The sequence below is a fragment of the Epinephelus moara genome, chromosome 13 (assembly GCF_006386435.1).
Source record: "Epinephelus moara isolate mb chromosome 13, YSFRI_EMoa_1.0, whole genome shotgun sequence".
Classification (NCBI taxonomy): Eukaryota; Metazoa; Chordata; class Actinopteri; order Perciformes; family Serranidae; genus Epinephelus; species Epinephelus moara.
The window spans coordinates 20230303-20257732 of NC_065518.1; the positions used below are offsets into that span (position 1 = coordinate 20230303).

The 27430-nt window shown below is 40.1% G+C and overlaps 2 protein-coding genes across 5 annotated transcripts in view; one reads left to right on the forward strand and one right to left on the reverse strand.

Annotated features, from left to right (window-relative positions):
• The window catches only part of taok2b (TAO kinase 2b), a 39727-nt gene extending 20839 nt beyond the window's left edge, over positions 1–18888 (reverse strand). For all 4 annotated transcript variants that reach the window (XM_050059693.1, XM_050059692.1, XM_050059691.1 and 1 more), the window contains exons 1-11: positions 18342–18888; positions 14909–15049; positions 12864–12935; positions 12660–12761; positions 9025–9070; positions 8791–8887; positions 8398–8511; positions 5635–5726; positions 5371–5464; positions 4063–4144; positions 3130–3297 (exon numbers count right to left, since the gene is read on the reverse strand). In XM_050059693.1, coding sequence (XP_049915650.1) covers positions 3130–3297; positions 4063–4144; positions 5371–5464; positions 5635–5726; positions 8398–8511; positions 8791–8887; positions 9025–9070; positions 12660–12761; positions 12864–12935; positions 14909–15040 — 999 coding nt within the window. In that variant the 5' untranslated portion in view covers positions 15041–15049; positions 18342–18888. The remainder of the gene's footprint in view (positions 1–3129; positions 3298–4062; positions 4145–5370; positions 5465–5634; positions 5727–8397; positions 8512–8790; positions 8888–9024; positions 9071–12659; positions 12762–12863; positions 12936–14908; positions 15050–18341) is intronic.
• A 5936-nt stretch (positions 18889–24824) lies between these two features.
• On the forward strand, positions 24825–27230 carry cabp5a (calcium binding protein 5a). Its single transcript, XM_050060866.1, has 7 exons — positions 24825–25010; positions 25365–25414; positions 25734–25764; positions 25900–26043; positions 26166–26275; positions 26375–26522; positions 26639–27230. Exons 1-7 carry the CDS (start codon positions 24971–24973, stop codon positions 26665–26667), a joined length of 552 nt encoding a protein of 183 aa, XP_049916823.1. The 5' UTR covers positions 24825–24970; the 3' UTR covers positions 26668–27230.
• The last annotated feature ends 200 nt before the right edge of the window (positions 27231–27430 follow it).

Consider the following 27430-nt stretch of genomic DNA (forward strand, 5'->3'; position numbering starts at 1 on the left):
TATTGGATTGGACTCATTATCTGCATATATGGATGTTAAAGGACTGGGATGGGGATAAATCTAGTTAGTAAATTAAGGGCTGAAAGTCAATAGTAGCCCGTATTTATCCACCAGTCACTGCATCTCTAACCTTACAACCTTCCTGACTCTTTTTTTTTCACCTCACATCTCCGTACATTGTAAATGAGTGTTTTCTCTCAGGTGTTTTCCCACTGGGCCTTACAACTGCAGTCACTACTGAACAATTAAAGGCCCATATCAGACCTCCTGTTTTTATATTAAGTCAGTGAAAAGCTGTTTTTCACCCTCTAAACAACTTCTTGGCACTACATAACTGTTTTGGTATCTTTCTTACAGCTTTTCCACCACACCACAGCAATCAGACTGCTCTTGTTAAGGTCTTCAGTGACAACCATTTAAACAACATACTAGATCTCTCAGTGCTGCATTTGACACTGTCGACCACAACATATAACTAGACCGACAGGAAAGCTGGGTAAGATTTTCTGGGCCTGTACTAAACTTGTTTGATTTATACTCAAAGGTTAGGGAGTACTGTGTGTCTATAGGTAACTGTACTTCTGAGCAGACAAATATGACGTGCAGAGTTCCTCAAGGCTCCATACTGGGGCCTCTTCTGTTTAACATCTACATCAGGGGTGTCAAACTCATTTTAGTTCAGGGGCCCAGTTTGATCTCAAGTGGGCCGGACCAGTAAAACCACTGTATAATAACCTATAAATAACGACCCCTTCAAATTTTCCCCTTTTTTGGTGTAATGAAGTTCATTCTAAAAGCATTCATCCATTTACAAAACAAATGAACAGCCTGCAATATCCTAGGAAAAATTATGAACAAAATCAATAGTATGTCTCAATTTTTCCACTTTCAGTCAATCTGCTACTCACTTTCATTACATGTGACTTTTTTTCATAATTTTCCACTAAAGAGGAAGCTATTGAAGAAGCAGGTAAAGTCATCCCCTGCCTTACAACCCATTTACAGTCTGAAGTTTTGTCAGTGCCTTAGCAGCAGGGCTCCACCCATATTGCTTTAAGATAGAAATCTGATACAGATTCTTTTGTACTGAAACTGCTGGTTGACAATACTCTGCACAATGTTCAGTATCTTTAAATCTGACCACAGGAAGTACTCATTGTTATTTCAGAGAGCTGTATTCTGGTCAGTTTGAAAAGCCTCTGTGGCAGTGTTTTACATGAACTTTCTCCTGAAACTTCTCAGTCTTCACAAGTGCATCAACATTAGGTGTGTAAAGTCATGTGTGATTGGACCTTCTGGCGGGCCAGTTCCGGATTCCAGGCTGTATGTTTGACACCCCTGATCTACATTGGCTCAGATTATGGAAAACAACACAATATGATACCACAGTTATGAAGGTGACACACAAGTTTTTATAACCATGTCACCAGGGGAATATGGTCTAATAAAAGCTCCTACTGAGTGCGTCAAACAAATGCCACGATTTTCTGCGATTAAACAAAGAAAAAACTGAGGTAATAGTTTTTGGAGCCAATGCGGAATGATCAGAAGTCGTCACTCAGCTTCAGTGGGCAATGTTAAAAACCACAGACCAAGTCAGAAGTCTTGGTGTGGTCATGGACTCAGACCTCAATTTCAATAGCCACATTAAGTCGGCCTACTATCACATTCAGAACACATCAAGTATACAAGGACTTGTGTCTCGACAGTGTTTTCACTCTGCATCAATGACGCCAGATCGTTGAACACTGAATCCATTAGGCATGTAACGATATATCGAATTTCGCGGCGTCGCGATAAAATAAATTCTCGATACCGTTGTGGGAATGCCACGATAGTTATATAGCTGCGTTCTCCTACAGAGCCGGTAATGTGACTGTGCGACTACATTCCCCATAATCCTTTGCATGCAGACTGTGCGACTACATTCCCCATAATCCTTTGCATGCAACTGCGCGTGCAGGTGAGAGCAGACTCGTGCAGCTCAGCCTCTCATCCTACGACTCTGACCCGTGCGTGACTGGAGAAAACAGCTAATAAAAGTAAGGAGATTGACTGTTCTTCTCTGTGGATTTTCTCCGCAACCGTTCGTCATAGCGAGAAGCCACACATAACACGTGAAACAGCGGAATTGTGGCTTTCCAACAAGGCTACTTGTCGGTAGTCCAATGTTTTCACAGCAAAAAAAAAAAGATAAAGTTACACTAAAATAATGTATAACAAAGCTTTCATACAGCTTTGCACACACATTACTTTTGGATGGATTACTCGCGAATGCAGGGTCGCACAGAAATACCACGCATATCACATGAAAGCGCAGGACCAGAGCTTTCTTCTCCTCATCTCCTGTTCTGAGAAAGTGTTAGGGTCTCCTTGATGTCAAGATTGTCAACCTGGCGTGAACAAACTGAGTGAATGTGTGTTTTTGGGTTTTTCTATGACTTCCAGGGAAATGGCTGGGCTTTATTTATTTTGGTTTCTTTTACACACATCTCTACCCACCTCTCTCTCTCTCTCTCTCTCTCTCTCTCTGTCTCTGTCTCTCTCTCTCTGTGTATCTGTGAGTGAGGGATTGTGCGTTATTGAGTTTACATTATTTCTAATTTGTTAATTTTGTTGTTGTTGCAGGGTCTGATTGTTCTAAGTTCTGTATATTTGATGAATATTAAGACTACTCTATCCTCATAATTTGATGTCATTCAGATGACTTTCTAGTAATAGTACTACACTACTTTTGTTCAGAGTAGGTTAAAAAATACTGAATGTTTCCATTTTCATATTCTGTCACTATAGTTTTAATTGACATGACTTTGTTATGGCACTTTAATGTCTGCCTGCCTAGCAGTAATAGGGGGGAAATGAAAGCACATGTTCAACTGTGTGTTGATTTGTTTATGATATGCTTCCAAGTTAAAAATAACATGCTGTACAGTGTACACGCACTATTTTTGAATAAAATAGCTATTTTTAACAATAAATTTTCTCTTTTTTTCCCCTTGTATAAATATTGTGATATATATCGTATCGTGGACTCTTTATCATGATAATATTGTATCGTGAGTTTCTGGTATTGTTACATCCCTAGAATCCATATATCAATTCAGATCAATGTATCATTATAATTCTCACCTCCTCCTCATCGCCTCCTTCTGGTGCGGGACCGTTGTGCGCCTCATGGAAGAGGATTTTCTTCATCTTGCGGTACTGAAGGTTGTCCAGCTCGCGGACAGCATCCTTGGTGCGGGCGATCAGGTCCATCACAACTGTCATCGGACGCTCTCTGCATAGGAAATGGTGCTGGATGGAAATAAGGGTGAAAGGTCAGTCACAGGATTCTTAAGCGCTGAGATCAAGGTCCCTGTATATTAGGATTAACCAGTGTGAAATGTACATGGAAGTTGGGGTGCTAGATTGGGGGTGGGTCCATTATTGATAAGATGCTGATTTTAATTTAAATGGAGGTTCTGCTTATTAACCAGAGTCAACACATTGCTGTTCACATATGAACCCTTAACTCAGTGTTTTCCTTTGATACCTTCCTTTGAAGTTAAAGGAAAATTAGGGAAAAGCAAGTTATTTGTTTCATCAACAGAAACAAGCTGACTTGCTGTTATGCCAGCACATGTTTCAGCAAACTAGAACAGCAAACATAAACAGTTACCACTATAATAATTTACCACTGAACATTTGGTTGTGACTCAAGAGAAAAGAGAGCACTTCATTTTTATATAACTGCTTCAATTTGAACACCTGATGTACGAAACAGAATTACATGTAATGTTTGCATCTGTTGAATTTGATTATTGTTATTAATACTAACTATCCCAGACATGATACTGTGTGTAGAGCACTGTTTGTGCCCTACCCCTAATGTACACAGTCTTTTATTAGAACATACAAATTAATACATTCATGCATTTTAATTTCAAACAATTAGTCATCTGGCTAAAAGCTCTTCTTATTCAGATTTCCTCCGGCGTGATCATAGAGACAACGTCTAACAAAGAGATGATCACACGTCTCCACCTGCCTTCATGTTCAACATCAAACAACATTCTGTACCTTGAGCAGCACATCAGAGGTAGGTCTGTCCTGGGCGATCTTCTGCAAACAGGAGTCCACAAAATTGCGGAAATAATCCGACCTGAAAGCGATTAAAGAAAAAAAACCAAACAATTTATAAAAGCACCATTCATATTATGGTGTTATGAGAAATTAAGGCAGCTTGTAAATGTTGCTCCAACTGTAACACAGATCCTTGTGGTCTAATATGTTTTACTATTTTTTTTTAAAGCTTTTCACAGTACTTTTAATTAAGATAACTTTGTAATGAAAGTAAATTACTTCAAAGAGGACCTATCATGCTCATTTTCAGGTTCATATTTGTATATTGGGTTTCTGCTTGAACATGTTTACATGTTTTAATGTTCAAAAAACACTTTATTTTCCTCATACTGTCTGTGATAGAACACCTGTATTCACCCTCTGTCTGAAACACTCCTGTATCTTAAAGCCTCCTTCCCAAAAAAGCCAAGTCTGCTCTGATTGGTCAGTGTTTCCGTGTCTTATGTATCTTCCGTATCTCCGAATCTTGGTAACTCTGCCCTGTCATCACAGCTACTGTGACAAATCAACAGATAAAGCTTCTAGACCAAAATCTTGATCACCAGAAAATGTTCCAGCAGGAATATGATCCAAAATCAGGGAGAAATTTAAAACATCAGCAACCAAGATTACACGTTTCCCTGATGTTAGCTACATGTACATTAGCAGTGTACATGTAGCCAGGGATGACAGTAACGAAGTAGTATACCTGGAGCAAGACATTTGGCACACCATGATGTCATACTGTAGCCAGGGTAGAAAAAAACATTGGAAGTATTCAAAACAGTTTCAAGTCTGAAGTTTTTGCTCACAGAAATTACTTTTACATATGTTTACCTTCTTATTTGAAACTTTGGCCATGATTAATATTAACATCCGACATTGTAACACTACGTGAAGATGTAATAGGTATTTTTTAGCGTAATAACTTTTTTTCCTTCAGTGTGGTTGTTTAATACAGGATGTCACAAAGCATTTTGTCATCTAATGTAAACTACCTGCAACAGACTGAAGCTGCAAATCCCAACCATCATTGTGCTAATTACATTTCTATCACTTTGTCAGCCATGGTTTTATCCCTTGTAAACTTTGTGGTAATGTGTGTAAAATCCTTAATCCTTTGAAAAACATGTTGAAAGAGCTTCAATAACATCGGGAGCATTTTTATAAAAGCAACATAATAAATGCTCCTTTTTTGCACATTAAATCAACAACAAAAGTCTTATTTGCCTGTAAGGACACTTAGGAAGTTTCACTAACTCTCACCAGTGATTAGACTGCAACACGGGGCTCTCGTTCTGGGCGATGTGGTATAAGGCACTCATAGCATTCATGTTGAACAGAGGAGGCTTCCTTTCCGCTAGAGAGTGACAGAGCACGACATAGCGTGACAGAGACAGAGAGTGGCAGATAAAGAGCAAGAACCAAAAAAAGGGAAAGCAAAGAAAAGGGTTGGATGCTTTCAGCTTTGTGAACACACACACACACAAAAAAAACACACTTGTGTACCATTTTATAGCCATCTCTTACCCAGCTCTATGCAGGTAATGCCAAGTGACCACACATCCACCTTCCCATCGTACTGACCCTCATCCATGGCCAGGATCACCTCAGGGGCCATCCTGCATGGAGGATACAACAAAGTTATTCAGCCATTTCCATCTCTTTGCCTTTGATCATGGACCAACAGAGAACACCGCCTCGGGGCTCACCGTCATCCCCACGTCTACGCCACATGAATAGACATGAACATAACGAGGGTTAGGCAATAATAACAGCAACCTGTAGCCCATGAAAAGTGGATGTACTTGAGAGGAATATGCAAGTAGTGCTGGAAGCATTAGTTGACGACAAATACATATGTAAATATATATAAATAATATGTTAATAAACATCAGCATGTCAATAAAAGTTTGACCTTCACTCTGCTGCGTGCTTTGAATGAATTTGAATCTCACTTCCAGGCGGCCACACCTTGCCGGGACCTTTTTTTGCTTCACAAGTGTGACAATAAATTAGGCACAGCCAGCCAGAGGAGACGAGTCAGCTATTTGAAGTTTGCAGTACTGCAAATAAAACTGAAGCTACCTGCTGGATTAGATACCACTGGGATGAGAGGAGAAAAGTGTTTCTTTTTCTGACTGGGGTAAAAGCAATCACTAAAGAATTAAAGTAAAAGTAATGAGATTTTAATATCATTATCCGAGCTGCAACCTGAAGCGCCGAAAAATGAATTTAACACAGAAGTGCCATAAACTGCAGTTCCTTGAATGGCCACTTCAGGCTGGCTGCATTACGCATAATTAAGGACGGGCTGCTTGAGTGACAGGTGGTCTGCTGATTGTGTCTTCGGCTTCTCAATCCAATCTACCCCTCACTCCTTCACAGCTACAGCTTCAGCCTCTCGCCCAAATATCGTCCCTTCTGGCGTCCTAATGGGTGACGTCATGGCAACTATGTCTAATATTTTCACAGTCTATTACCAAACACATTTTCATTTCACTCTGGCGTAGCGTGGTAATCCCCTCCACACAATTTTTTGAGTATGTACACTTATGCTAATACTAGTACTTTGTTTAACATGGTATTCTCACACAGTACTTAAAATAACTGAGAAGTGGCCTAAAGCACATCTACTCTTTGTCCTTGATCAAGAAATTGTGGATGTGTCCTCCCTGCCCAAACACCGCTGCTTGCTGCAGGTTTTGCTTTATGCTTTCTTCAGCTATGCTCTCACTGGGTTGGCTGGTGAAAGAGCAGTGTGCATCAAGAGGGCTAGCATAAGATTCAGCCATACATGTTTGAGCCTCGGTCAGACCCGGACATAAGTTGAGGAATCTGCTGTGCACCAAATGGGGTGACTTGGAGACGTATCAGATGGTAAGCGTTAGTTAGCATCTTTTATCTATGTTGTTTGTGAAATGAACAATAATATCTATGATGGCGTTTTTGGTAGATAGTGGAAGAAAGCACCAGGGTCAGGTTAACATCCAAAAACTGCACACTCTGACATGTTTGCTGTGAAAAATTTCACTAAACTGATGCTAACTCTGCTCTCTGTACTGTCAAGTCCACTCTGCGCTGGAAATTTCAGATTTCTTTGCCAATGTTGTGTCAGAGTCTGTTCCCCCGAGTTAAGGCTTTAGCACACTTTTTTTTGTCTGTCATTAAAAATTTCGGAACAGGTTCGATTTTCTGTGTTTTTCGCATCCGTCTGAAGCCTTTAGAGACGTTTGACCAAAGAAAGAAAATAAAGAAAATGTGGCTGCGGGACACAGCCACAACAAGACAGAGGATTGGGTGCGCAGAATCATTTCATGACTAAGTTAGCTACTTTCAACAGGTAAGGTAGTAACATTCAGGTGGATGATGATTAATTTTACACTGATTTAAGTCAGTATAGATGAGGTCAGACATTTTAGAGGACATAAACAGAAGAAAAGCTAATATTTAAGTGGAGGAGGACTTAAAGATTCCTATTTAATCAAACGTCTGTTATTCCTGCGGTGGATTTAAATTCCTTCACATACACACAAAGGACTCACAGACAATGATGCATGCCTGTAATTCAGCTTCATGTTAACAGCTTCACTGTCAATCTCTTTACTCTCTATCAGAGATGTATTAAATTACTGCTACTGTGAACAAAACGAACTGCGGCTGCTTCACATTAAAAGAGTTCAACTGGCGACACATGCGGTTTGCCTTTGTTGTGCAGCAGTCAAAGGAAAGCAGTGTGTTATTTACTCATTTATCTGACAAGAATGACTCATGTAAGCATTGTCACATTTAAATTAAAATCAACCGATGCAATGTATGTTAGACCTCCAGCTGTGGCTAGCAGACCATATCTCTATTTGTCACCGTGGTTAGTGCTATGTGGAAACATTCGTCAAACATGCATCTGTAAAACAAGACAGCGGTCATTTCACAGTAGCTGCTTGACAAGTGTTTGCTGCCCTAGAATTCTGGGACCTGTAGTATTAAACGGCACTTGCTGTTGCCGTGGTAACCAGGACTGTCTCCAAATCAACCAAGACTCGACTCGAAAGGATTACAACTTTAGAAACAGCTTATTATGATACAGGGACATACTTAGTGAAGCTTAAGAACATCAGGGGGGTTGATGACATTTTTTTATAAGCAGGGATCATTTTTTTTAGTCTACGTGTTTTTTGGAAAGCTGATGAACATGAACACGAGGAAGGTGCAAGCTTTGCTGGATCACAATCTGGTGTAATTCTTATGAAAGTGAGGATGATGCTGCTATGAGTAATAAGTTTGATGTCTTACCAGTAAGGTGTTCCAACGAAGGAGTTGGCTGGGGCAACAATGGAGGCCGAGCCAAAGTCTCCCAGCTTGACCTGACCTGGCTCTGTTAACAAGATGTTTCCTGCCTTCACATCCCTGAGTGAGAGACACCATCAGATAAGAGGAAATGACTGGTCAGGAAAAAAAATCACGAGGAAGACAAAACAGCAACATATGAGAGAGAAAATGTATTGTTAGATGCAGTGAAATGTGTTGCTGCACACAGTGTGTGAGCACAAACAGCGTTGCATAAGCTCATCTTAGGCAGCACAGTTTGTGCTTTTCTCCCCTGTATTTGTTTTGTCTCTTGTCAGAAGAAGTGTGGGGGAGGAGAGCAGAATAGATACAGATAGTGAGAAAAGGAATGGGGGTTACCTGTGAATCATGTTGTGAGAGTGAAGATACACCAATCCCTGCAATGCACCATGGGTTATGGCAGCTATTTCCACTTCCTGGAGGGGTTTCTTGTGGACTGGGAGGAGAGAGGTATGAGGGGATATCAGGCACTGTTTATGTGAGCAACTGAAATATGTAATTGACTCTTGAATTAGAGTAAATCATAATTAATGAGTGTTAATTATTCATTTGTCTCTATGATTTCCTACTTACCTTCTAAGAGGTCAGAAGCTGAGCCCAAGCAGTACTCCATCACCAGCTAGGAGAGACACAGAGGGAGGTTTAAACTGCATGCTATTTTAGGGAGCCCAACACAGGAGAATACTTCATGTTAAGGACTTTTTCACACTTGACCCGATTGAAAAAGAGATTTTTTTGGACCGCAGGCAGTTTTCCCTGAGAGTTCAGTACAGTTATTGAAGTGTGAGAGCTGTTGTGGAGTGGAGGTACAGCTCAGAATAATGCATGTCAACCTCAAAATGGAGGTCTGAGCGTCTCCTCGAGTCCGCATCGGATGTTAAAGGGATACTTCCCCTATTTTCAACCAGCTTTGTATCATCACAATGTAGGACGTGTGTGTAAAGCCCCGTTTCCACCTAGCAGTATGGTACAGTGCAGTTCGGTACGCTTTTTTCCTGTTTCCACTGTGAAAAGTTGTGGATGGTACCAATGGAACTGTTCCCTACATCCCCATTTTTGGCACACAGATCTGGTACTAAAAGGTGGAGCTGTGAACACTGCAGTCTGTTGATTGGTCAATAGAGAATGGTCACTCTGCTCAGGGCTGAGTTGCGGCAGTGAGTGCTGGACGGAGCAGTGAGTGACAACAACCCCGCCCACATTTAAAAGTACTGTTTGCGGTGGAAACGCCGGAGTTTAGGAACCACGTCTGAAGGGTTACTTTTGGTTCCAAAGGTACCATACTGAAAGTGTTGGGTGGAAACGGGGCTGAAGTGTATAGAAGTGCATCAATAGAGTGATCCTCCCCCTTCTCTTTCTTAAACTCGGAACAAACTCTGATCAAACGGTAAAGCTAGGCAGTGCTGATCAAATATGAACCAAGATTCTGTTCCTGCACTGCCTATTTCTAACCTTAAATGCTTTCTGAAACACGTTTTAGCTTAATGTTTAACTGTAATACAAAGCTGTTTGTTACCAGCCAGCTGCCATTGTGTCAGATGAATGTGTTTGGATTACATCATCAACCAGCAGCAGCGTTTATCGGTCTCATGCAGTGCAATGCATTCTGGTAGTCTTTTCTACCTCTTGTGCAAAAGCAAATGCAACAGTCCTTCTTGTCTGTTTTCTCTGCTGATACAACACCAATTTCAAAAGCATTTGTGTCTCTCTCTGCATAGACAGCAGAGATTTATGAGAAGACCATCCTTCCAGCAGTGAAATATTTCTTTAAAAGCGTCTACATAGTAAAAGTTGATTAACATATAGAATATCATAATATATGCATCATTACAAAAACAATACAGCAGATAATTGCGAGGCTGTTTCCATGACAGCAAGTTTCCCAAGAGACCAAAATTTTCTTAAGGAAGTCTGAAACTAAATCTGTTTCAGCCGGAGGAACCAGGAACTGGATTTGGTTCCGGTACGACAGTTTCAAGTTATGTTGGTTCAGGAAGTTGGTTCAGCAAGTCTACAACTTGCATACCACTTTACAGACAAGGATAGATAAAGAAGAAAGTTCTAGGAACCAGTAAGCATCGACATTAGGATGAGATTTCCCCATTTGTTGTTATTATTGCTAGAAACAATGTAAGGATTTGTTGTTGACTTCCTGACTGAGAAAGGGAATGAATGAGAGAGAGGGGACCAAAAAAAAAAAAAAAAAAAAAAAAAAAAAAAAGCGAGCAAAGGAGAAAAATTAAACTTGATTTGATGATGACTTCATGATGGTTATGCAGTAAAGCAGAAATAAATAACCATCAAACACTCAGCAGTGGCCTGATATGATAATCACGTCATGAACTTATAGAGGTCTGCAAAAACAATCAAGGTCATGTCCACACATTGTATGATACTGTCCTTGTGTTTACATGCCTGTTTATTTGTACATAAGAATGTCACCAACATTTTAGCTGTTCACTGCTCAATTAAAGGGTGTATTGCATTATTATGCTTTTATACTATCATTACATTGATGGCATAAAATGGTCTCAAAATGATAATAACATTGCTTATCACAAATATTTCTTGGACAATATATCGCCCACACTTACGTTACTGGGGAGTTTTCGTTCTCCTTTTATTTCAATTCGCGACAGCCAACAAACAACAGAGTCACGCAACAATAAATACAAAGAACAACATGATGATTATATATATCTCGTGGAACTTTTTGATCGAATGTGGCTGATAGCAGTTAAAATATTTGTGCTGAACATCCACAAAATCTGCATTTAAAAAGGAACCTGCTTGTTTGAAAGGGGTTGCTGAATTATGTCTCACCGTTCTTTCATCTTTGTTTTGTAGTAACAGCTTTACCATAATGAAAAGCACCTTGTAAACATATAGAATAATGCATTCCATGAATGTGACGTAGACTCAGAGGCGGCTTGGGTGTGTTTCAAGCCAAGACACATCACACATTAGGTGAGTATCCAAGCTCGATATCTCATTACTGCAGGGGCATGCTCGCGCCTGTGTTTTCACCTCTGCTTTCATGGGACCATTAGCAGCAGCCATACTCACTTGCAGGGTTTATTTAACCGTGAAGCTAACGAGATGCTGTACTGATATATGCTATTGCTAATCTGGCGTGGCTAGACTGGGAGTGTTGCGACTTTCAGGCGGGTTGTACAGTGGGAGTATTGCTACTCTGTTATGCGTTAGCTGGGTGAGCTAATGTTCAGGAGTATTGCTACCCTGAAATATGTTAGCTGGGTGAAGCTAACGTTCGGGAGTATTGCTGCCCTGAAATATGTTAGCTGGGTGAAGGTAACATTCGGGAGTATTGCTACCCTGAAATATGTTAGCTAGGTGAAGCTAATGTTCGGGTGCATTGCTGCCCTGAAATATGTTAGCTAGGTGAAGCTAATGTTCGGGAGCATTGCTACCCTGAAATATGTTAGCTGGGTGAAGCTAACGTTCTGGAGTATTGCTGCCCTGAAATATGTTAGCTGGGTGAAGCTAATGTTCGGGAGTATTGCTGCCCTGAAATATGTTAGATGGGTGAAGCTAATGTTCGGGAGTATGCTATCCTTAAACATGTTAGCTGGGTGAAGCTAATGTTCGGGAGTATTGCTACCCTGAAATATATTAACTGGGTGAAGGTAACATTCGGGAGTATTGCTACCCTGAAATATGTTAGCTAGGTGAAGCTAATGTTCGGGAGTATTGCTGCCCTGAAATATGTTAGATGGGTGAAGCTAATGTTAGTTTGGCAAAGTACTTCTACTTAAGTGGGGGATTGCTACCACAGAGAGTTGCCACTCGGTTTGGCTAGCTGCTAAAAAATAATGCTACTTTCGACAGTCAGCAGCTCAGACTGCTGTTTGGTGACATGCTATTCTGAGCGGTACAACTCAAAACAACTGAACAGACCATGAATGAAGGGCCCAGTGACTGAGTTTTTAGCTCGTGTCAGTGGGCAGTTAAGCTAGGTCCCGGAGAGACAATTACCTTCTGCTTGTAGCGAGAAGAGGTTTTGTGGGATGGGTTTCTGGGGTTGTTTAATTATTTCTCGCCACTCACTCACACACCAATCTTTGATTTGTAGTAACAGCATCACCACACTGAGAGGCACCTTCTGTACATATAGGATAATGCATCCCATGAACGTGATGTAGATGCAGTTAGCATTTGAATCATGTCTAAATAAATAAATCACTCACCCATGCTGTGTGCTCTCTCAGGTAGCACCCACGGTACTCAACAGTGTTGGGGTGGCGCAGTTTCTGGAGGAACTTCACTTCCTTGATGATATCCTGCCATTTCTGGAACATGAGCAGAGCCACAATCATTGGTATATAAACAAGACCGATATATTGATCTCATATCTGTGATAGATGACGAATTAGAGAGCTGCCAGGTCTCACCTCATTGGACTGTTTGCCACTATAGGACATCTTCTTGATGGCCACCACCTCATTGGTGCGGATGTCATGGGCCTGATGTGGAAAGGTTAGTGAAAACACATCATTAATTACTTCGTTCAAGTCTTCTAAAACAGTAGAGGTGCCCCTGCTTCACTTTTTACATCAGTCCCAACACAGAAATCACTATTATATAAAACAAGGATTTCTGCTGAGCCTCCTTCCCTCTTCTCTTCTGCCCTCTCCCGTCGATCCCTTCATCCATGACTAGCTCCTTTTCACCCTTCATTAAGCAGAGCTTTTCATCCACCACTCATGAATTGTCCTTTGTCCTTGACTCACACCATGCTTTTATCTTCTTCTCCTCTCCTGACACCTTTCACCTTCAGCTGATAGCTTTGTCCACCTTGTGTTCTTATCGGCAGCACCTTCATCACTACCGCTCCTCATGTCTCACAGACATTATGTCTGACCCACAGGATCACTCTCACCAATGTGTCTGACAGCTATTCTCCTTTGTTTTGCTTACAGTTTCACGCCATCAACCACTGTGACCCAGGCTACATTCGCCACTGTGTTGACATCTCAGTGATGGGAGAAAGCAGCCTTTTCATTTTATCTGTGCTGTTATTTTTTAGGCTTCGGGGGGGTGGACTATCACAGCAAAAATCTGATGAAGCTCAAGCTTTTACAGCTAACTATCACTGTTAGAGCTGCAACCATTTTAATCAAATAATTTGTGTGTGTGTGTGTGTGTGTGTGTGTGTGTATACAGCATAGTGACACACTCCATCTTGACCAACAGACAAAAAATAAGTAAATCAACACATTTTAGAGGGTAATGATTTCCAATATTACTTTCATTTGTATTACAGTACTCACATTGTGTTTTACTCTGACAAATTTAGGTAACAATTTCAGTTTACCATTAGACCACAGCAATAACATGGATGCATTTTGAAAATGGGTGTACTTCCCCCTTAATGTCCTGATCTAAAGAATAGCTGAATACAAATTAATAATCTAAATCAGTGGGTCCCAGCTGGTGGGTCACCGTCCAAAAGTGGGTCGTGGGTCCATTCAGAATGGGCCGCAGGTGACTGTTTTTAAGTACAGTGAATTTCTGCCACAGAGCTTTTATTTCAAAGCGCCTTTTCCTGCTGTAGACTGAGTGACTAACAGAAAGCGACTTGACAGAAACAGCAAACTAGTTTCGACAACATGGCCAAACGCAAGAATGACGTTGAATATATTTAACTGTGTGGACCTTGAACTAATGACTATGGAGAAATCTGAACCCCCTGGATGGACCAGTTGCGAACCACTGATCTTAATACCCCTCTAGCTAGCACCACGCGCCTGAGATGTGCAAGCTATGGACAGAAATCAACACTGCAGAAGTGAAAAGGACGAACAGTCATGGGAATTTTTTCTACAATCTCAAAGCAGAACATATTCAAAACTTGCCAGTATAGTATGTGAGTGTATGTGATAGGGCTGGGCGATCAATACTGTCAACAGTGTGGCGATATTGTAGTATTGACTATTGGTTCAAATAAAATATTTTCACAAAGTCAAAATAAATAATAAAATAAAAAATAATCATTAGTAATGTAGATATAATGACTAAGAGGGTAATGGCAAATCATAAAAGGCTAGAACAGTCTGGTAAGTTCAGAAAATTATAACACTTTACTGTAATACAGCCTTTAAAACCAGGAAAGGCAACACTTATGACATTAAAATCTAAGACGATATCTAGTCTCATGTCACAATATCGATATAACATCTATATATATATCCTAGCCCTGCTGCTAACTAAACCATACTGATATATTAAAAATACCATTTCTTGGTTGCTAAACCTCCTTTCCTGATAAATATTCTAGTTAAATGTAATTCAGCACCCAAAATTCATGCAGCTCAAATTATGTTTAGTGTATCCATATCATGATGAGGCCAGCTGACAGAGATGAAATATAGAAAACCACTACAGAACCAATATCCCATTATTTGTACATTCCCTAACACCAGAGAAAGGAACTTACGAAGTAGACAGCTCCGAAGCTCCCATGGCCGATCTCCCTCAGATCTGTGAAGAGCTTCTCAGGGTCCTCCCTGAAGAACAGCTCAGCCACCTCCGGGTCCTTCAGGCTCCCGGCCCGCACACTCGACGGCATGGCCAGCGCCTGGTGAGCGTGGAGGAGACACACTGGGTGAGCGTCTGTTATTTGGACGGATTATTAACACTGGTGTTGGAAACATGAGCCGCCTGGGAAACATGGACCCTGACTCCTCTATGCACTTTGCATTATTAATCTATGTTTGTATTTATGCATTGTGTACATGTGCTTTGCTTTTGTGAATCTTTCAGCTTGGTAAACTCAATTGTGATTTGTTAAAAATAGCAATATGCTCTACTCTGTGACGTATAATAGACAGAGTTTGATCTCTTTTAAATGATCTACAGTGATGTAAGTTAAGATTTTATTTTAAAAACCAAGTACTCCATAGATAATCTATTGGTTTGCTAATCATCACTTTGAGTGCACTTCAATGCATGTGAGTAAAGAGTGCATCCTGCTCTACATCTGCATTTGAACTGCTTTAGACTACAAAAATGCAAATCTGTGTCGGCTCACATGGGTGGAAAATATCAAAGTGCCCATCAGCTTCAAATGACCATCCATCCACCCACCCATTCATTCATCATCCATCTGTCTCTCTAACAAGGCTGAACAATACTGGCAAAACTTAACATTGCTGTATTTATTGTTATTGGTTATTCTTAAATTAACACTGCAATATTCAAAATTACTTAATAACCATGATTTCCCCAGATACAGAGTGCAGCTTTTAGCTTGTATATCCACAAGGGTGAAAAGAAAATCTTCTTTGGGTCCTTCATAATTTTTGGAGATCAAACATCTTAAAATGGCAGATGCAGCATTTATTTAGTCAAACCAAACAATCCCCTGGCAATGATTTTGACTAGTCATCACTGGTCCTTCACCAGTACCCACACTCAGTGGCCTGGCCACCACGATTAGACAGCATGCATGTGTGTTAATTAAATCCTTCAATCAGGCTAAATAACCAAGTGGATTAGACAGATTTGTCTTTACAGGTGTACTGTGGAGGATTATTGGTACTGTAAACACGCTCACTAGCAACAGTGAAAGTAAAAGCCAACCCCAGGTTCATTTTTGTTTGGCATTTTGCCTCGCTATATGTGCGTTTTTTTTGGTGCTCTGTTTCATGGATGCCTGCTGCTTACGGTCTGGCACCTGCTCGCTACCTTTTAATAAAGCTCCGACCTCACCTGAGTGATGTGGGGGTACACACCCATAAACATCCAGAACACAGACAATAATAAAAATAAAGGCAGAGGGCAGAGTCTCTACAGAAAAAATACACCGCCACACACTTCTAGTGGGTCATAAGTGATGATTGAGAAAGGAATATTTCGAGTCTATACATTGTTTTTATTTCTTTTGAAAAATGCTGCATAGCATACCTTTAAGATTAGTGATGAAAAAGCAAACCTTGTTTTAATTTTCTACCAAGCAATAAGATGTTGAGCTAATGCACATTGCTTAACTGCAATGTTGATGCTAAAAATACATTTTTCCACCCAAATATCAGACATATATATAACTAAAGTTGAGATCATTGTTGTGAAAAGATCACAGCAGTAAATGAATATTCAGTACAGTATAGTCTGCTGGATTTCTGTGGCTGATGCTGATGTTGGGGAGTTTTAAAAATCAGATGAAAATATATCTGCTGATTGTTTTACACATAACAACAATCTTGATCACGATCCCTCAATTTTCTTTTTTTTTTTAAACAACACCAAAACAACTGTGACCAACGTTCATACCGAGCAGGACATTTTACAGCGTCAGTCTGGCAGACACATCAGTCCAACTCTAGTACATAAAGACATCTCTCTGAACTGAAGCCGAGAGCAGTAGACCAAACTTCACAAGATAAAAGTAAACTGCCAACCAGTTCAGCAGGCCCATGATTTGCCTATCAAATTATACCTCTGTGTAAGTGCCACCTTAGAGTTTGATATCTCTCTGAAAAGGTTTTGTGACCAATTATGTAAGTAAAGACAAAGGAGTGGCGTTCACAATAGGATAGAAAAAGAAATAGAAACACCAAGGGCCAAATTTCTGTCATTAACATGTAGCTATCATAAATCAGATTGGGCTACTAAAGACTGAACTGGTCACTGTTAGGATCAGTTTTGTCTTATGCCCAATAAAATCAGGCAATATGACACTTAACACCCTAACACAGCAGTCATATTTAATAATTGGACTCATATGTAAGTGCATATGTATAACTGGATTAAAATAATTAGGCATTATCAAATTACTGCACTGTGAAAGTCTGCATGAAGCCACATAATTTTACTCACAGCCACAGCCTTCTGAAACCCAAATAAACACTATTTTGGAGAGCAGCTACAGAAAAGAGAAAATAAACACACTGGTTCAGTGTTTATGTAATAGAGGAGACAGATATATAACTCAGTCTATTCCTAAAATACATATATATTTATGATTCATTGTGTAAGTGTTGCTGTAGTGCATGCAGAGCATGGACTGTGTGAGCACTGTCTGTCAAGTTAACAGCCTGGCACGGGGTCCATCATGGGACATTAGGATCCTGTCAAGGAGTTAATGTGGAGATGTAACACATGCTCCATATTTTTTAAGTGTTCAGTGAATGAAAAACTGGGCCTTCGTTTCAGTATTTCCACACACTTCAAATGAGCATGCATCAGATGAAACGTCTCTTTCAAGACCATTTTGCCACTGTCAAAGAGGAAGCATGTGGTTCCCTTTGAAAATGAGAAGTTCTTTCAGTCTTGCAACCAACCCTACAGCAAGCTCTCAATCTATTTTTTAAGAACCCATCCATGCCACAGTCCTCACACACACACACACACACACACACACACACACACACACACACACACACACACAGGGAGAGGCAACAAAAGCATGAATTGTGTGGTTTCATTCAAGATCACCTCTCTAACCTACATACAATTTTACACCCTGGGAGTGCCCTGGGCATATTCTGGAAAACAAAATGCATATTGTCCTTGGCTGGTGAGACAGAAGAGTAATTACCTCGATGGGAGCTTGCCATCAGTGTCATATACGGTGTGCATCTCAGCTGAGCAAGCTACATGGCTCTTGCACTTGGCTGGTCAATTAGGCTATCTTTGCTCTGGCTCACCAAAGAAATACATGACATGTATTCAACAGTAGACAACAACAACTCAAGGCTGGCTGGGTGTTCAGGCTGCAGGCCAACAACAAGCCTCCATGTCAATGTCAACGTCTCCAGGAGCTGAAAATGAGGTGGTTAATTATGCTAGCTGCCCTCTCCCCTGCAAACAGAGGTGGAGAGGCGCATTCTGCTGCTTTAGCATGCTGAATGATTTATAACATGTCTTACCGTGGCTTTTGGGATCCACTGTAGCTAGCTCGGGGGCTAGCTAACCGGCCTGGCTGGAAAATATTGGTCTCACTCCCCTTTCCTCGGCACTGGTGTCTATTCAACACGAACAAACCACATTCTGCCTGTCGACGCTTTTACTCAAACCCCTCTCCATCCTGATGCTCCCAGTCAATTGGACAGCTAGCACGTCTGCACCACTTGACATGAGTGAGGTGCCAGTCAATTAAAGTGACAGCTAGCTGACTGACGCCTGCCAGCTAAACTAGCAGCTATAGTAGCTGAGCTGTCTCCCAAAGAAAATCAGAGGCTAGCTCTAGCTGCTGTTAGCAACACTGCTAACTAAATAACGTAACGCCAGGAGCGGCCTGGGACGTTTTCAATGGGAAACTGATTCATTAATTTCCACGGGTCCGCTCCGTGCTCCACTTTGTGCTGTCATTACGTTAGTGTTGTCGGCGGATTTCATCTCCAGTTCGTGTTATCCCCATTTTGCTCGACTCTCATCCGTTTTTGTTCAGGACTTCATGATGGCGGAGCGGGGCGGGAGCCGAAAGGAAAACGGAAGTGCTCTTCTTCGACGCTCCAGAAACAGGCAAGGAGGCTGCAACGATGCCCCCATGTGGCCGAGTAAATGGGGTAAAAATCAAAGTAGAAGTACTCAGGACCTTGTTACTTTCTGTAACCTGTTTTTGGGACCCTGATGGTGTTTATTAAGAATTTTTATTGTTGCCGAGGTCAACTCATGACCCATGTGGTTCGTTTGGCGGCCAAATCTTGAAGTGATAACTCCTGAACCTGACAACATACAAAGACAAATGAACCAATATAATTTGGACACCAAGAATCAAATGAAAATACCATTGTCATGCTACAACCACTGTATTGGTTAAAACAGGCAAATGACACATTTTAGGCTCATAAAAATAGAACTTTTGCTATTTTGATCTGCAGGTGTTTCGTTCAATGGCCAAATGTACTACTACTAGCTACTTTATAATCTTACATCAGTCTCAAGGTACTCCAAATGATGCCTGCTGCAGATGAACTTCACAGGTGAGCAGATAAACTGTTGCCTGAGAAACTTGACGAGTGGAAACCTCCTAGGCAAATATCTCTATGTCCCACAGTCCATCACTTGTCCGGCAGCAGGCAGCTGACCACATTCTGCACAGACTGGGCCACTCCGAGTCAAGATTTTGTTTTGAAGCTTGAGACCACCATGGCCAAGACCATACAGAAGTGTTGAGCTTCCTCACTACCTCCCATCACCACAGGGAACGAGAATGATATGTTCCACAATTTTTAAGTATTTTTTATTAAGTAAAACTAGAAATATTACATTCTAGACAAGGCAAGTTTATTCAGTTTCAAGTTTATCAGCAACAAAGCAATTCAAAGTGCTCTACAGAAAACATCAAAAACATCAACACAAGATGCAAAAGAAACACATTCCAAAAGGACATTTAGAAGCAGTTCATTAAAGAACTAGAGGATAGAAAATAAAAAGTTAAAATACACTTAGAATGATATAAAAAAAATACAAGATACAAGAATAAAAGTTACAGTGCAGTGTAAGAAATGAACAAAACATTTGATTTAATAAGAGGCAGCGGCAAACAGAAAAGTCTTCAACGTTGATTTAAAAGAAGTGTGAGTTGGTGCAGAGTTTTTTTCAGATATGTGGTGCATAAAAACTAAACCCTGTTTCTCCATGTTTAGTCTTGACTCTAGGGACACAAGGCAGACCTATCCTGGAAAACCTGAGAGGTCTGAATGGTTCATACTGTAGCAGAGGGTCAGAGATGTATTTGGGCCATGAACCGTGCAGTGCTTTATATTTTGAAGTCAGTTCTCTGACAGAAAGGAAGCCAGTGTAAAGACCTCGGAACTGGAGTGACGTGATCCACTTTATTGGTCTTAGTGAGGACTCGAGCAGCAGTGTTCTGCATCAGCTGCAGCTGTCTGATAGACCTGTCTTTTTAGGGAGACCTGTAAAGACCCCATGACAGCAGTCAAGTCTACTGCAGATAAATGCCTGGACAAGTTTTTCCAAATCCTGCTGGGACATAGGTCCTCTTATCCTTGATATGTTCTCAAGGTGATAGTAGGCTGACTTTGTAGTTGTCTTAATGTGACTATTTACATTCAGGTCTGAGTCCATGACTACATCAAGACTTCTAGCTCGGTGTGTGGTTTTTAACATTGCTAACTGAAGTTGAGTGATGACTTTTGATCATTCCTCCTTGGCTCCAACAACTATTACCTCTGTCTTGTCTTTGTTTAATTGAAGAAAATTGTGGTTCATCCAATTGTTGATTTGTTCTATGCACTTAGTCGGACTGTCCAAATCTTGCTGAGACATAAGTCCTTTAATGGACCACATCATAATTTTGCAAGTCACAAGTCAGTTGCAAATCGTTACACTCATGTCAATTCCCATGCCGGAAACATTTAGTTTTGAGTGCTAAACATGTTATGTGCTCTTCACTAAAGGTAATGCCATTTTAACCTTTGAGTAAAATTAGCCGGTAATAAATTATTTTTAAGAAATTAAGAAATTATCTTTGTCATAACTTTTTCCAACTGGACCTCAGTAATGTAATGTTGGTCCTTCATGGTTTTCCCCTGCAACTTGATTGGATGCTGTCAAATTGGTTCAAACAAAGTGGTTCATCTGGGGAATTAAGTGTCGACTTGCTGGGAATGAATACCGTCAATGGTGGTTGAGGAAATAAATTGATTAGTGGGGCACTTAAATAACTTTGTAATCTTCAGGATTGGAGGGAAGGTGTTACGCATTTTAAAGTCAAAGGCTTAAGTCCAAGTGATGTCAGGAGTCACTGGTGTTACAGTCCAAGTCAAGTTGCGAGTCTTCTATGATTTTCCAAGTTGAGTGTTAAGTCATCAAATTTATGACTCGAGTCTGACTAGAGTCTAAGTCATGTGACTCGAGTCCACACCTCTAGAGCTGAAGAAGACTTTCTGTCGAAACGTCTGTAGTGTACTGGTACTGGTACTGCCATCCAAGCTGGTCGATTAAACTTACTAAAAGGACATTTGAGAGTGCTGGCGTTTTTCCCTTTTACACCTCTAGAGCTGCTAGATAAATGTAATGGAGTAAAATGTGCAATATTTTCCCCTGACTTGTAGTGGAGTAGAATTGTAAGGTAGTAAAAAAATGGAAATACTCAAGTAAAGTACAAGTACCTTGGATTTGTTGTTGCTGGTCAAGGTCATTTTAATATATTTTCATTCTGTAATTTCATCTATAATAAATTTGATACGATGATCATATGTAAAATGCACACCTGAAAAGTAACAAGTAGGCTCACTGAAATTGTTGTAAAAAAAGTACATTTCACTCTGAAATGAAGCTGAGCAGTAGAAGAAGTGTAAAGTAGAAGAAAGTGTCAACTAACTTTATGGTGTATTTTTTAGATTTTGAAGTTTTCTTCCAGTTAAGTCGATTTGATGCAAACCACTGTATATTTGCACACACTGACTCACATCATCCCAATCAAACATATGGCTCGTTGGGCCCTGCCTTTGCTCTCGTAATCCACTCAGTGTAATCTCTGTGATGTGCACTTTTAGCTGAGCACATACAAAACACACAATAAAAAAATAAACGTTTTTCCTCTGTACATTTCTACATTATCGTTCTCAGTTGGAAGCACCCGCTGATACACTACACAGCTTCATTAAGAGTGACTTGTGATTCAGTAAGGCTGACTCTTGACTACTAGCAGCTGTACTTTCATGTGCTGTAATAGCATCTTAATCCTGTTACTAATCCAAAACTGTGACATGTTTTTCATTCATCCTCCAGCCCCTAAACCTCTATATTTTATATTATTCCCAAAAATAAAACCATAACACCCTAGCATTCTACCACTCAGCCCTCCCTTCTCGTCTTCTCAGTTTTCATTCATACTTTTTCCTCACCCACATTCCTTCTGCCCTCCACTCCACAGACATCTTTTCACAGCCGTGGGCGCGGCTTTGCATAACCTCTCATCTGTCCCGCTGCAACGAGGGAGGGGAAAAAGATAATAAAATCATTACTAGCTTCCGCCCAGTGGATTATGCTTCTTATGTGAACAGATTTTTTGATGAATTTACATAACAGGGCAACAGGCAGAGGGGAAAAGGTCAAAAAGGACACACGATCAACTGGTGCTGAAGTGTTTCAGTTCAGCCAGTTAATGCAGACTGTGGGAAGTGAAGATGCTGACCCCGAGGCTTTAATCCCTGACATTGTTATCAGGGTTTTTCAGAGAAGAAATAATCCGCTTTTTCTACGCAAATGTAACCAATACAATACAGATTATCACACACTGGGATATTAGCTATTATTGGCATGTGGCTCTTTAATACTTCCAAAATCTGTTACACTGACATGTCTTTGACAATAATATGGGCCAAAACAACAGACAGAGGATCAAATGAGCCTCTGTTCTTCAAAGTGTCACTGCTGTGTGTGTTCAACAGAAACAATACGTTGATTTGGAGAATTCAAACTAGACAGTATAAAACCTACAATTAGTCCAGATTTAACATAATATCATAATATATAAGTATATTATATTCATAAATATAGGTTTTATGTTATAAAAAAAATTCAGTCTTTGAAAAACAATGCTATTTCCAGTGATAGTAATTCAGTTAGTCAATACATAGGAATAAGAATTGATTTGAGTGTCCCCATCCAGAACATCTAACACTGTACTCTGGAGCCTCTAACATCTTGAAAGTAATAGATTTTTTTTTTTTAAAAATCTTGTGGACACAACTTAACTCAACTTGTTTTGTGGGAAGAAGTCAATTATCTTGTGGGAACAAGTCTACTGCGTGGGAACAAGTCAGTTATCTTGCCAGAACCAGTCAATTGTCTTGTGGGAACAAGTTTACTGCGTGGGAACAAGTTAATTATCTTTTGGGAACAAGTCAATTACTGTATCTTGCCAGAATGAGTCAGTTGTCTTGTGGGATCAAGTTTACCTTGTGCGAACAAGTTAATTGATTTTTGGGAACAAGTCAATTAACTTGTGGGAACAAGTTATAATCTTGTGAGAAACAAATGAGTTATCTTGTGGGAACAAGTCAATTATCCTGTAGGAACAAGTCAGTTGTGGGAACAAGTTATCATCTTCTGGAAACAAATGAGTTATCTTGTGGGAACAAGTCAATTATCTTGTGGGAACAAGTCATTTAACTCGTGGGAACATGTCAATTATCTTGAGGGAACAAGTTAGTTTCTTGTGCACACAAGTTTATCTTGTGAGAATGTGTTATCCTGTGCTCACAATGGGATTATCTTGTTGAAACAAGTTAACTATCTTTTACGCACAAGTTAATTATCATGTGGGAGCAAGTTATTATCTTATGGGAACAAATTTAACTTGTGGGAACAAGTGAATTATCTTGTGGGAACAAGTCAATTATTTTGTGAAAGCAAGTCACAAGTTACCGTAATTATCTTTTACACACAAGTTAAGTTTCTTGAGGGAACAAGGTAGTACCTTGTGCACACAAGTTTGGCTTGTGAGAACAAGTTATTATTCTGTGCTGACAAGGTAATTATCTTGTAGGAACAAGTAACTTATCTTGTGGGAACAAGTTAATATCTTGTGGGAACAAGATAGTTACTAACAGTCAGTCGGTTTTACGCCAAAAATAGCACATTGTCGATATTTTAAGGATCCCCAAAATTCCACAAATCATGATTTATGTTTTCAGGGGAGCTCATGTCTTATTAAGAGGAGCCAAGTTCCTCCTGACTCCTCTATAGTTTGCACCCTGAATATGCTAATTGGAAATGTTAGTGGGGAAAAAGTTGAAAAGCTGTTGGTTTCCTCTTTAAAATCATGATTATGACATGAAAGTGAGCATTTTTCCCTCCAAAATGTTGTGCTGTTTGTGTTAAAACAATTAAAAACAATTAGTTGATCAACAGAACATGAATCATTATCATCATTTTTCAACAGTCAGTAATTGTTTAGTCATCATTTATCAAGCAAATGTCAAACATTCCCTGGCTCCAGCTCCTTAAATTTACACGTTTGCTGCTTTTACCTATTTTTATACAATAATAACTTAAATGTCTTTGAAATATCTGACAAAACAATTAATCGCAGTGTTAACTGAGAGAGTGATTGACCATCAAAATGACTGTTATAATTAAAATACTTAGAGTGCTAGACTTTCTAGTGTTAAACCTGGAGTGGGCTGTAATTAATTCACAGTAAACAAAAGAAACAGAAACTCTACCCTCTATCGTGTGAACTGACAGTATCCTGTTTCCTCTGTCAGCCCTGGGCTCAGATGGCAGTATCATTTCCACTATGATGTCAACATTCAGCATCTCTGCTGCTGCTGCTGCTGCTGTCACACAGCTGACTCCTCCCCCGCGAGCATACAACCCTGGATGCAGCCACACCCCCCTGTCATACAACCCCCCAGCATCCCGTCAGGCCAGGCAGACCGGGCGGACGCACTGAGAGAGCAGAGCTGTCCTGTCTGAGGGTGAACACCATTGATAACTGAGGAGAAGAAGAAACAGAAGATAGACAGAGGACTTCTAACACTGTGGGTCAGCTCTTGAGTCTCAGCATCAGAGGTCGTGTATGATGCGTTTGGCCGATGATCAGAAATCACCAGACGAAGGTGAGCACAAATATACCCACACTCATTTTATTATTTAACTTACACTTGAAATATTGAATTATATTATTTTTAAGTTTTAGTTGTTTTATCTAATTGGGTAGGTCGTTTTTTTGTTGTAATGTAAGAAAGGTTCATTTTTCCATTTTGAGAAGTATTTTCACAGTGTCAGAAAATTAAGAGACACAAAACACTCAGACTTCAGACACAAGACATCATGTTCAACCCCTCAGAGGGAACACACTCTACTCAGTCTGTCTTAATCCTAACTTTCTGACTCTGTCAAACACCAGCCAGCATTGCATCAGGTCTCAGAAATAATTCATAACATTTAATTCTGTTTTTTTCCTCTTGCAGAAATGAGTTTTGGGGCAGCGTGCATTTTTCTGCGAGGAGGGAAAAATATCGTAAGTACAGCAGCTGTTTTTCCTGATTTTTTGATGGGTTTGTGTTGATGTTTGCAAACTGCCGTGAAAGGTCGATTGGATTGTAACCAAGGTGATAGGATAAAACGATAAGTGGGAGGGAGAGGGAGAATCTGTGCCTGCTCTTTACTGTTGCGTGTCAGGGATGATAGACCTGCCAATACGGGCATAATCTACACTTTAATCCACGGTTTAATCTCTGTCACAGTGCTGTTTAGTTCTATATTCTTTATTGAAGTATGAAAATAAATGAAACATCCATTTTGGTAATTCTGTGGTTGTTTTTCTCTTGTCTGTGCAGTCTAGAGAACTGGCTGATGATGAGATTGATGGTAAATTCTCACATAATCTTATGTTTTCATCAGTAAATGCAGATTAATCTACACAACCTTTTCTACCTTCTACATTTTATACACTGTCTTGTCAACTTGCTATTGAGCTGACTGTTTCACTCTACACCTCTGCAGAGCTGCGTGATGCATTCAATGAGTTTGATAAAGACAAGGATGGGCTGATCAGCTGCAAGGACCTGGGGAATCTGATGAGGACGATGGGCTACATGCCCACAGAGATGGAGCTGATCGAGCTGAGCCAGAACATCAACATGAACCGTGAGTCCCTACACAGCAACAATGTATTTTAAAAATAGTTCTTTGGCAGTAGAAATTGAAATTCTACAGACTCAATGAAACAGAAGAGCCCACTGGATCTTGTGTTTTGGTTTTACCTTCAGTTGGTGGCAGAGTGGACTTTGAGGACTTTGTAGAGCTGATGGCCCCGAAGCTTCTGGCAGAAACAGCAGGGATGATCGGTGTGAAGGAGCTCAAAGATGCCTTCAAAGAGGTGAGAGATTTTCCTTAAACTTTCCAAACTGCAGCAAATTCAAAGCCAGATTTGAAGACGAACACTGACCTTTTCTTCTTCCCTTGTTTCCCTGGTTAGTTCGACATGGACGGAGACGGAGAGATCACGACAGAGGAGCTGCGGTCGGCCATGACCAAGCTGATGGGGGAGCACATGAGCCGGAGGGAGATAGATGCCATAGTGAAAGAAGCAGACGACAACGGAGATGGCACGGTAGACTTTGAAGGTACGAAGTGTCTTTCAGCTGCAGTGACACAAACATCAACAACAGAGCAGATGAAATCATACAAATGAATTTCTGACTCCACTGTAAACTAATGAAACTCTTCTTCTCTGCTGCAGAGTTTGTCAGAATGATGTCCCACCAATGACAGCCGAGGAGTCAAGGAAGTACCTTTGCACCTTTACAGACATGCATCCATATAGATGCTGTCTTTCTATAAAGCTCTTTGATAGATGAGCTTGTACATATCACTTAATAATAAAATTTAAATAAAGAGCTGCGGAGAAAAGTCAAGTCGTTCTCAGAGAGAATTTTACTTCTATGCAAAGATTGACAATCATGTATTGAGACATTTTTTATGATCATTGAAATGAGCGTGTAAATTAAAGGAACTATATTGTTTTGTTTGATGACATTTATTTTATATACAGGAAGTCATTATGGATTGTTTTATTGAATTGGATTGAGTTTTTTAAAGTGTATGTATTGGGTAATATTTATTCTGACATTATTCTTATCACTGAAACAATGAAATGCAAACTAGATGTAAAGTTATTGAGCATTAACTAACAGTTAGGACACTACAGTGTTTATCATATGTACATATGCAGTTATTAAAGCCTGGGCTTGTTGTAATGGGTTGGACTGCATTATTCATGTATGGATGGAATCCTGGTCACAAGTGTTTCCAGACATCTCAATAAAAAAATGCAAGAATATGTAAACCTTGCTCAAGAGTTTTGTTTTGAATGAATGCAACAAGATTTCTGTGTGATGTGTGTTTTTAAGTAATTAATCTGCAAGAATTTGAAATTTGGATTTGTCACATTTGTGTTAAAAGACAACAGCTGTTTCATAATTTCGAAAATTCCACAAAAAGTAAAGATACTTAAGAATTTATGTAGGATACA